The sequence below is a fragment of the Scleropages formosus genome, chromosome 20, assembly GCF_900964775.1.
Source record: "Scleropages formosus chromosome 20, fSclFor1.1, whole genome shotgun sequence".
Taxonomy (NCBI): Eukaryota; Metazoa; Chordata; class Actinopteri; order Osteoglossiformes; family Osteoglossidae; genus Scleropages; species Scleropages formosus.
Window position 1 is genome coordinate 10011748 of NC_041825.1, and position 12129 is coordinate 10023876.

At 43.9% G+C, this 12129-nt stretch overlaps 1 protein-coding gene across 2 annotated transcripts in view; it reads right to left on the minus strand.

The window, feature by feature from the left end:
• LOC108927032 (protein kinase C beta type-like) overlaps positions 1-12129 on the minus strand; it is a 116193-nt gene that overhangs the window by 72969 nt on the left and 31095 nt on the right. For both annotated transcript variants that reach the window (XM_018740068.2, XM_018740060.2), the window contains exon 3: positions 4010-4092. In XM_018740068.2, coding sequence (XP_018595584.1) covers positions 4010-4092 — 83 coding nt within the window. The remainder of the gene's footprint in view (positions 1-4009; positions 4093-12129) is intronic.

Genomic DNA, 12129 nt, shown 5'->3' on the forward strand with positions numbered 1-12129 from the left:
TATCTTAAGAGCGTATGACACAAAATTATTCGTCAAGAGAAAATTCATTCCACATATGTGCTAAACTGCCTAGTGTGAACATAACAGGCTGCTCCACCATGTTGTAGTGGCTGTGCGTCTTGCCGAGACACCGTGGTGCAGCGTTCAAAGGGTGCCCAGAACTGATCCTGCTGCGATGTTGTAATTAACCTTGTCCTCAACCACATCTGAACAAATCCTTTCAGAAGCTCAAAAAAAAAAAAGCCTAATATGACACAGACTAATATTAGAATCAATGATACAGTACCTACCACCAGACAATATTTCAACAAAACTAGAAACTAGTGACTGTCTCTTTAAGCGGAGTGGTAAAGAATGTGTTGTAACCTTGAATTAATATGTTATTAAAATTGGCATCATTTGTAGATTTTACGTGCCCATATGCAACCCGAGGCAGATGTGCATGGAATTACACATAAAACAATGTGAAGTGCTCTTTATTTAATACCGCAGCCATTAAATGGTCCTGATGGCCAGTACATTTAAATGTGCAGTGCTTTTAAAAATTTTTTTTTTTTTAAAAAAAAAAAAAAAAAAAAGGGGGGGCAGAAAACGCAGTTTGAAAGGACGCTGTACATGGTATAGCTTGACGCCGGAGTTAATGTGGAACTGGAGACGGAAACTTCCCCCGTGAGCAGTTACTTTTCATTGACTAAAGTCCTCACGCTGCTGGCTTTTGCAGTCATCAGGCAAGGCTTAATCGGTGGCTAGGGCATAAACAACAAACCTCCTATACCCTGATCTAACACGTAGTTTTGTAGGAAGGTGATCAGGAATCGTCTATTCTGAGTTTTATGGACCTACTTATATACTTGATTTATATTTTATTGCTTTCCCCAACTCATCTATTTTCGAAAATTCCTTCTAGTATGAAAGCAAATGCGACGTGCATTTCTGCAGCCGACCGGTACATGGCAGTAAAAAGCACATATGAATACAGTAAACAGTGTCTGAGGATAGAGATAAGTGTGAGGAATGTGCCAGTTTGAGGACAATTTCCAATCACTTTAAATTAATATAGCTTATGGTTGATAAAAATATTAAAATACAGAAACTCCTGCAGAACCCAATCTGTAAATATATTCAGATGCTCATATAATCATTTACTGATTGCCTTAAATGTAAAGTAATTTTTACTCTAAGTCATGAATACAAATTATTCCTATCCTTCACTTACAGATCGCCGTGTCCATCAAATCATCCCATTTGGCAAATTTGCATTCTGAGGGGTCAATTATGCTACTTTTCGGGGAAAAAAAAATTTTCCCCAGGTGAAAAATATGTAATCTAAAATTAACTGAAATGCTAAAAAACACATATTGTTGTACATGGAAATAAAACCAACATATCTTACGGTATTAAAAAAATATGTATATTCATAGCTTGTTGTTTAATGCTATATCTAAAATATTTCAAAATCTCAACTATTCATGCTATAAAAGCTGCGTATGTGATTTAAGTAACAGAACAGAGTTAATGGTCAGATGTGTATAGATTATTTCTGAATTGAGAATCCTATTCCTGCTTTTGAGAGGAGATGCGGTGGGCAGCGGGTTTGACCTGGTCTTGCTCTCTGGTGAGTGTGAGGTTCAAGTCCTGCTTGGGGTGCCTTGTGATGGACTGGCATCCCTTCCTGAGCGTGTCCCCTCCAGCCTTGCACCCTGTGTTGCCGGGTTAGGCTCTGGCTCGCCGGTCTTTTCTTTTTTTTTTTTAAGCTGTCACAATAAAGTAACAAGGGCTCTAAGGACTAGTGGCCAAATACGTGAAGTTCAATCTCCTGTCACAATCCATGCCTATCATTTAAAAATCTGTAAGAATACAGACAGCAGGTGGCGCAGTGGCTGAAAAGCTTCCATCTTGTACTTGAAGGATCTGTGTTCAAATTCCACTTCCTGCTATAGTACCCTTGAGCAAGGTACTTACCCTGAATTGCTGCAGTAAAAACTGCCCAGCTCTATAAAGTCAGAAACTTAACACTAAGTCTCTTTGGAGAAAAGTGTCAGCTTCATGAATTAATAATAAGAGTAGCACCGAGTCTCCTAGTTCAGCTGCGATATGAGATTTACGTTGTGGAAGGATGTCTGCTCGGCCAACAGGAGGAGGACACTTGGTAGATGTGACTTGCAGGGACAGATTGGACAGATGGGTCAGGGGACAGGGCTGGGCGACACAAAGCTGGGTGGAGACATCATGGTTTGGTGTGTCTGCTCACTCGCCCCCTCTCTTCTCCGTGATAGGAAGGACTTGACTATTTACGCATAATTAAGTTTTTGCACGTAGTCAGATGCAATTATTGTGCTCTGAAATTTTGTTAAATACTCCCATGAGTTTATTCCGCTTTTACTTGGTTGCTGTTGTTGAACGATTGCTCTGAACCAATAACGGGCAATGGAGCCGTTTGAGAGAGCGCATATGCAGTTCTGCTGTCTGCTAAATCTTTGCCACGATCATGTGAAGGACGCGCACGGAAGTAAAATTAACGCGGGCCGTGGTTCCCTGTCTTATTGGATCAAGTTCCGAGGGCCCTGAAAGTCTGTATTTATTGCATTTGTCATTTGGTGACAAAAGCACAGCAAGTCAAAGTACACCAGGAGTTTTCCCTCTGCCACTTTACAATACCTTGTTTCCCCTGTCCATTGTGGTAAGTAGACCTTAATGTTGCTATGTTGACAAACACCGTAAATCTGAGTAAAGCCATTATGTAAAGCCTCCGTTTCAATAAATGGCATCACAGCAGTGCTAAGAAGATGCATTATTGCATTTGGTAATACAAGACTGCCAGAAAGAAACATAAAACCCATAATGCAATATTGACTTATGTCATTTAAATATTTTTGAGCCTTATGATTGAAACAGATCGAACGCACAGCTCTCTAAATGGAATTTAGCCGTACACATTTCAGTGCAGCACTCCAAGGACAGAAAACAATTTTGTCGCTTGGACACCACAGCACCTCCAAAAAAAAAAAAAAAAAAAATTTTCCAATACGATGATCATCCAGCCTCACAAGGAGCTCAACACCAGTTCAAGGATTCATGACAGTAGATTGTTCAGCCAGGCAAGAACAACATTACGATGCAGCTGCTCATTAGAGGCTATACATGTATTCCCCCCCCCTCCTCCCCCAAAGCTAAATGAGCCTTGCTATTTGCACAGGCTATTTGAGGGGCATCTGAGGGCAAAGTGCCACAGTGTGTATCTAGGAGAATTGGGGAGGGGTGTGAGGGTGCTGGGTGTCCCTCAGTGTACATTCCACTGGAGGCTGTTGGGGGGGGTCACGCTCAATGCCTGCAGTCACAGTAGGAATGCAGAGCCAAGATTCAAAGGGCATCGCTCAGCACCGCTGCGGCACAACAGAAAGCAATGGAAAAATAATACGAGCTTCAATTACAACCTGATCAAAGAGTGGCAGCAAAGTAGCTCGTTGTCCTTTTTATGAATAGCATCTGGATTGACATATTAGAAATACATGCGTTTCCCTGACTGAAGCTTCAAGCCCTGTGAGGCAGTGCTGCAGAGTGAGAGATCCACTTTTGTGGAGCGCAGAAGAACACTGGGACCGATGCTGAAGAGCCACGACAACGATTCACGTGGAAAATTCCCTGGGCTAGAGAGAGCTGGGAGCTCCTTCCCGTGACCCACAGTAAGGCAGGGTTCCCCACAGAAGATCCAGCCCCTAGGAGATGATGCCCTGGCTGAAGGACGGCATGTGTGATAAGATTAGCAGAAGGAAGCGGACAGTAACAGAGGAGATAACAGAGGAGACGGGGGTAGAAGGATGCCAGGGGTTGATGGTGGGAAGGGGGGAAAAAAAAAAAAAAAAAAAAAAAAAAACAGGAAAGGCACAGAACACCACAAGACGTTCCACTTGTAGGAATTTCATCATGAGGTACGACTTCTTGAGAGCGGGAGCACGATACCGCACGCTCCAACAGGGGTGGAGCCGGATGGCGTGCCCATTTTACTCACATCTGATGCGGGACCCTTATCCGCTCCAGGACAGGAAAAGGTGACAAATTCATGACAGCGCTTGTGCACCACGAAGCAGCAGACTGCAAACAGAAGGAGAAGAGCATCTGTCAGCTAATCAATAGCACCACATTACCTGGATCAATGCACTGGGCACACAGGGAAGGTTATCGCAGCCAAACAGCAGTGCGGGCACAGCAAGGAAGGGGTACAAAACAACAATAGCCATTACCCACACTGCCAGGGACAGAGATACATAAGCACACCTTCAATGGAGAGAACCAGGGGAACCAGAAACAAAAACTTAAATCAGAGAGAAAGGGATGGGTTTCCTTTCCCAGGGCACTTCAGCAGAGCATGGAAAGGTTAGGGGGGGAATCCACCCACTAAAGCAGGTATCCAAACCAGTGTTCATCACCATCACCACACCAAAAAAAAAAAACCACCTATAACAAGAACAGTTTCAGTCTCAATTATTCATCGTTTATAGATCACTGAAGCTTCAGCTTCTTTGTTAAAACACCAGGGGTATGTAGTAGAGTAAAGCTCTTCCTCAGCATTGTATTTTCTGCAGCATATGATGTGATAAATAAATAATACCGTAAAAGTGTTCTCCATTCCCCCGAAGGCCTATATCACACAAGTATAAAACATAAGCTATTCAAAATTACTGGTCTAGTATGGGTGCAGTTGACTGGTTTCTGCCACTACCTCCAACCAGATAAAGGAGAATGCAAAGAGCTCAAAAAGTCCAACAGTCTATAAAAATCCAAGCAGTCCCATACATACCTGAGACCGTAAACTGGTCTGACCATAGCCTCCAGTTGGGTCAGATCAGATTATCTAACAAAAACTGGGTCCATCATTGCAATCTGATGTCCTTTACTGTTAACAGATTTTTTTTTTTTTTTGATACATTTGTAAAAGATCTATATCTAGAATAATAAACCATTCTATATTTACAGTTGGAAGCTGAAAAAGAAAAGATATTCCCCACCATCAACATTACAATGCACCTTTATAATATGTGAAAGTTATTTTGTGGGGGACATGGAAGCTCAGCAAGTAGCGCAGCGCATATTGAGTTTATATTCAGTTCATGTTCAATATCTGATATCCTGGAAATAATGACAGCCCATTGCTGGCTGAACTGCGAGGCTTGGGAACACGGATAGGAAATCCGTGCCCAGTGAAAGCGGGACTCGGTAGGCCTGTCTTCACCAGCTCCGACATGTAAACGCTCATACTCCTGCCCACAAACGGCACTTGCGCACCTACGCAGCGTCGCCCACGCATGCCACCGACACTACAGCGTTACAGCATACGAGAGAGAGTCACAGTGGTGGGGGAAAGGGGTTGAGACAAACTAATATTTTAGAGACTGCAAGTTAGACTGCCTATTCATATTAATGACTTTATTACTTGGCTACACTGCTTTAGAAATAACCTTTAAAAAAGATGATTTAACTGGTTCCTTTAATCGCACCCCTGGTCTGCAAGGCACCTGCCAGAAGTCACTTCTTCCTCACATTAGTTGATGTTGTATTTAAAAATTAATGCTTCCTTTGTAAAGTGCTGAACTGGGATCTTGTCCTGAGCTTTGACTGTGGTCCAAGGGGCCTTCAGTGTAACTGATTGCAGGTTTTATTTACTGTTAAAGAAAAAGGAAAAAAAAAAAAAAAAAAAAAAGGGGGGGGGGGGGGGGGGGGGGGGGGGGCTGTTATTAATTGACTTTAAGTAGTGTCTGAGGTCCTGAGAGGATTCAGCTTTCCAGCTGGGCCTGGGTTCAAATTCCGCCTCCCACTATGGCACCCCTGATCAAGTCACCTACCTCAATTTGCTACAGTAAAAATTACCCAGCTCTATTAATGGGTTAATAATTGTTAGTAGCTTTACTATACAAACTAACTTTTCTTGTAAAGGCACAGGAGATTAATAAGTAATGGCAATTTAAAAGAAAATGATTGTTACTCTTGTGTATGACAGAAGGTAAAGGGTGCCTTCTATTAGGGTTATGAAAGCTGTGTATCCTGAGTGCGTTGCAATGAAGGCAGGAGATTTTAAGTGGAAGCAAAGGAATACACAAATACACAGGGTCCAAGATCCACAGCACACAGAAATGCGTTACGGGGGGGTAATGTACAAACAGCAGGTACATATCAGCCGACAGCCGGACAGCTCTGTTCATAGGGATTTTTTGTGTACGATACGTAAAAGTTGTCGACGCCCTTCTGCTGATCCAGGGATGCGGCAAAGCACACAAAACGGACTTCTCTAAACGTGAGCCGCACGCTGCGAAGGAAGGGTCCTCCATCACCGCGCGTTCTGGACGGCCAAAGCCGAGCCGAGCCTCGGGAGAACTTCTGCGCACTCCCGATTCGTGTCCGAGATGATTGGAACAAGTTGCTTCTTAAGATGAAGGTGACACTGGAGACGCTGGGTGGCACAGCGAATAGCGCTGCTCTCTCACAGCACCTGGGTGGTGCGAGAGGATGTGGGTTTGATACCCGCTCAGTCTGTGCGGAGTCTGCATGTTCTGCCCGTATCTGTGTTGGTTTTCTCCAGGTGCTCTGGTTTCCTCCCACCATCCAAAGACATGCTGTTCAGGTTCACTCATGGCATAATGTGCGAGTGTGTTCCACTATGGTGACCCATTGTAAGAGTGTATCTAGCAGTGCAAGTCACCTTGGTGAATAAGTCGTGTGGGCTGGGGACACTACATAGAGTTCAGTGGAAGCTGCTTTGGAGAAAAGCGTCTGCTAAGTGAATAAATGTAAATTCGTTGTGAAATACCGGAGCGCTTCGCGGATTCGGAAGTGGCGGCCGCTCGGTCGGTCCCTCAAACGTCGACTGCAGCTCCGTTTATCGTCTGAAAGGAGGGATCGCGCTATGTCTAAACTTCAGTTTTCATTTGAGCAACGTCAGAAGCGGAACTCATTTTGGGAAATGAAATGCCGAATAAAGCGCAAGAAACAAAACCAGACAAGCGTCGGGCTAAATGCGATCTTTCCCAATCCGCACGTCGGCCTCGCGACGCGCGCGTGAGCAACAGGAAGCGCGCGCCCGCGCGGCTTCCGCGATGGGAGAAGCGGAGGGAAAGTTTCCGAACGCGACAGAGAGAGCCGATGGAGAGGTTGGAATGAGGAGGCTTGTGGGGGGGGGGATCGCGTTACAGACAGCCTCCCCTCCCCGCCCCGCTCACAGGAAGACCGTTCTTCCCCTTCATTATTAAGTGCATCATCAAAAATGCATGCGCTCAGCTGCGCGCCGGCTGCTGGTGGAGCCTTCCGTCGGACCCGCAGCCCCGGGGATCGAGGGATGGGGGGGTGAATAGAAGAGCAAAGCTAGAGTGACTCATACAAGCGCTCTTCTACAAATTCAATTAAAAACCCACAACAGCTTAGAACTAAAACGAATGGCCTTTCGCGGTGCCAGCGGGAAATAGACAGATGCGCTGGAGCCGCTGGCGGACTCGCCCTTAGGCTTAGCGCACCACGTGACTCTGCTGAAGGCTTCTCGCACCTTCGTTCCCGAGGTTCCGCTGCCGACTAGCAGGTGTCAAGTAGAAGGCATCAGCAAGAGCGCGTCAAGTTCAACCGATCGCTGTGCGAGCGCCCGAAGTACTATGAATTATTTAATAAAAAGAAATCACGATGAGAAATGCGCGCTCGGAGGTGGAAGTGAACCATCGCAGCAAATTACTGTCTCTAGGGCAAAAAAAGTAACTGACAATCTTAATCTTTTTTTTTTTAATCAAATCAGTCAAGATATTAAATATTTTGTGTCGGCATCTAGAGGTTTAATGAGTGCGGAAGACTCAGCAAACATAATATATATATATACATACACACACACACACACACACACACGAGTCGAATGTTGTAAAGAAATGACAAGACACTGTTAACCCTTTCCTGGCCAGGGTGTTGGTTTACAAGCAGATTAAGTTAACGAGGGGAGAAAAAAAAAAAAAAAAATATATATATATATATATATATATATATATGAAGGCTGGAGAGCAGAGTGGGAAGTAGAGTTTCTAAATGGCACAGGCATGGCTTCCTATTAGTGCAGCTGGCTATTATGATAAGAGGAGGAATGGAGAAATGCTCAGCCCCTAGACAGCAACCATGGCATAAATCTCATTAAGTAAACAGCATAATATTCATCTAGAGTAATAGGGCAGTATCCTACAAGCACTTCGCTCTTAAAGCCCTAATACAGTTACGCATTCATCACTAAAGCATTACATGTTGGTGATGGCATTAGACTAACAAAAAAAAAAAAAAAAAGATGGGAAACAATGGGTAATGTAGTAGTTAGAACTGTTGCCTTTGGACCCAAAGGTCACTGGTTTGAACCTAACCTCTGGCTGTAGTACCCTTGAGTAAGTACTTACCCTAAATTGCTCCAGTAAAAAGTTACCCAGCTGTGTAAATGATTACGTTGTTTTGGAGAAAAGCATCAAGTAATAGGCTGTTTTTGTACAGCCTGCGTGAAACCGTCTTCTGCAAAGCTCTAAGTCTGCAGGGTCACTGTTTCATAGAACCTGAGGTTGTCCAAGCCCTCTTGGGGCCTCAGATCCCTTGTTTCACAGCTGGGAATTAAAGGTCATTAAATGAAAGGCCTATGATCAGCATGTCTACCGTTTTGGCTCAGGAGGTGTTCTCTCTATGTTAATGGCTTTCCCTACGGTGTACTGTTGTGTGTCCTTGTTCAGAGGCTACGTGGCACAGTGTCCTGACCTTAGATTAACGTTGCAAGTCGCTTCGGAGACGAGCGTCAGCTAAATGAGGAAATGTAAAACGTAGCGTACATTGGAGAGGCTCCCCGTGTTTTGTGTCAAGAAGCACCTCGGCTGTGCGCAGCAAACCGAAGCGGCAGGAGGAATTCCTACTCGCATCCTCTGTGTGGGATGTGCGACTGTGTCAAAACCCTGTGTGCCAGGACACAGCAGAATGCCCCAGTCCTGCGCGTAGAGCGCGTCGCGGCAAAACCGGCTTTACGAGGAAAGAACTGACAGTTCAGCGCCACTGCCGACTTGGCCTCGGAAACCAGGACGGGAGGCCGATGAGCCTCTCATAACCGTAGTGCCTATGAAATCTGCGAGCTCCGTGCATGGAAGGACGCTAAAAACGTGCATTTGAATGGACAGCAAAGGTCGCACATTTACTCCTTCGTCCGCTTCCGTTTTAATGCACCTGCTTGCTCTTGACCAGCGAGTCTTCCTTTGAGGGTCAAAACTCAACTAGTTTCTGGAAAATAAAACCGGTATTCTGATACAGGAAGATGGCGAGCCATCAACGGCGGTATACTGTTTATGGAGTATATTCAAGCAATTTTTTTCCCTCTATACCAGTGCAAATTAAATTTACTTGTTTAAGTCACAAATTACTAACTATTTCTTCTTGTTGAGTACTGCCTCCCTACATAAGACCTGAGGAGGTCAGCCGGCAGTCACAGACGTCCCCCCTTGCCAACTGAAGATGATGACCAACTGCCATGATGGACGAGATGTACCATGCTGAGCTGGGAATTCAATCTACCACACAGCAACAATATTACTACTTGTAAACTGGCTTAGAATTGTTACTTAATCTAGAATGCCCAGGAGGGGTGGGCAGCCACTGGCCCTTGGACCACCAGAGGTTTTTTTTTTTTTTTCCTCCCTCGACTTTCAGTTGGGAGTTTTTGTTCCTTTCCTCCGTGGCCAGTAGGTATACTTATAGCTCTATAAAAGTACTATATTATGATAGTTGGTAGTCAGCTGTCTTATTTGTTTCTTTATCTGATGTATTTGTTTTTCTTGCCTTATGCCTGTGTTAAAGCACTGTCACTGCGTAAGAGCAGCACTCTATAAAAATAAATTGAATTTGTTCTGGAATGGGGGGCATGGGGGCACAGCGGGATTGGTTGGGTCCTGCTCTCTGGCGGGTCTGGAGTTCGAGTCCTGCTTGGGGTGCCTTGCAATGGACTGGCGTCCCGTCCTGTGTCCCCTCCCCCTTCAACCTTGCGCCTTGTGTTGCCGGGTTAGGCTCTGGTTTACCGCAACCCCCGCTTGGGACAAGCGGTTTCAGACAATGTGTTTGTGGGTGTATGTTCTGTAATATTTTTAACACAGTTTCTACTGGTGTCTGAACGTAAAGACTGATACAGGTTCCACTCACAATATGAGGCAGAACAAATCTTTTTATGTTTACTTAGCTGATGCTTTTCTTCAAAGCAATTTACTATGTTAATCTACCCACAGTTATTTACCCAATTATATAGCAGGCTAAATTAGAGTAAGTACCTTGCTCAAAGGTAGTACAGTCAGAGGTGAGATTTGAACCTGCAACTTTTGGGTCCAAAAGCAGCACCACTAACTATTATGCTACCAGCTATTTTCCTTAAATAATGCAGCTTTTTCAGAACATTTTATCTCAGTAAATTCAGAATGTCAGTCAAATTAAGGAACTCGCTGAACATTTCCGAAGTATAAAAGCCTTTCTTAAGGATAAAAATATTTTGAAACGCTTACGACATAGCAATATCATATTTTTAGTGTTGGTTGTCTGTATTTAACTTAACACTGAAGTTTTTAGTTTTAGAGGGTGTATTAGGATTGCAAAGAGTGTATATGTAGAAGAAAGCATTTAGAAAAACATTCGGCCAGTTTGCAAACATCATGTTCAGTAATGTTAAACAGTATATTATAAAAGGAAATTGATCGAATAGACATCATAAATCAAAATGATACTGAAAATACTGCAACATAAATAGGATTTTTGCACAATATGCAATGTGTCAGTGCTTTGTAACTGAAGGAACAGGTGTCAACATTCACAGCAGGTATGCGGCAGGGCGTCCACCGAGCATCAGCTGTGAATTCGCTAGGCCATCAAATTGGTGCGGTGCATTTTTCATATTCCAACTCGTAGCCAGGACTAAGAGCTACGGTGAGACTTTTTCAATCATCTTTCATTAGAAACAGAACAGCGTGAAAGACCACCACTTTTTCAGAACAATTAGCATCTGGAAATTTTGCACCTATTTAGCCAGTTTCTGGAAAAATGTGTGGAATGTTGCTCAATCCATGTAATCCCTGTCCTTGCATTACTCTCAAGACTAATCAAAGAACAAAATTATGTAAAATATTAAAACACTACCGCATTAATTATTTGACAGTTTTTTCCGAAGCAACCTACAATGTAAATCTACTCATTAGCAACCAATATATACACAACTGGGTCGTTTTAGGGTAAGTACCTTGCTCAAGGGTACCAAAGCTGGAGAGGGGATTTAAACCGGTGACCTCTAGGAACAGGGACATACATCACAGTACACTGTAGGGAAAACCATTAACCTGGGGTTCTTATTAACTCTATCCGTTGTCACCTGCACTGCTCATGTCTGTCAAAATATAAAAATCAATATTGCAAAACACACACACGGCCCGAAACCACTTGTCCCAAGTGGGGTTGCGGCAAGCTGGAAGCTGACCTGGCAACACAGGGCGCAAGGCTGGATGGGAAGGGGACACACCCAGGATAGGACGCCAGTCCAACACAAGGCAACCCAACCGGGACTTGAACTCCAGACCCAGCACAGAGCAGGCACAGGCCAAACCTGTTGCGCCACTGTGCCACCGCCACCGCCCCCCCATTATTGCAAATACACTCAACATATGTATATAAAAACACACGTCACACACAAATGTATCTTAATGTATTGGTGCTTATGCAACTCATAGTGTAGTGGTTAGCGCTGCTACTTTGCAACTTGAGGTCATAGGTTCAAATCTCCCCCTTCAACTGTAGCACACTTGAGCAAGGCATGTAAGCTGCTCTAGTAAAATTGCCCAGCTATGCAAATGTGCAGGTTAAAGAAAAACAAAAAAGTAGAGACAAATGAATGTGTTGTATGAAACAAGTTCACAGCTGTTGACACCTATAACTTATCAGATCAAATGTCATACACAACTGCTCTACGATAAGGCTTCTGGGGGAGGGAAAAAATTAAAAAAAAAAAAATTAAGAACCTTGTTACTGGTTGTATTTTTGGGAGTGCAGAGTCATTAAAATATAAGCTATATCAATTTCCAAGAGTACCAAAACACACACATTGTCTGAACCGCTCGT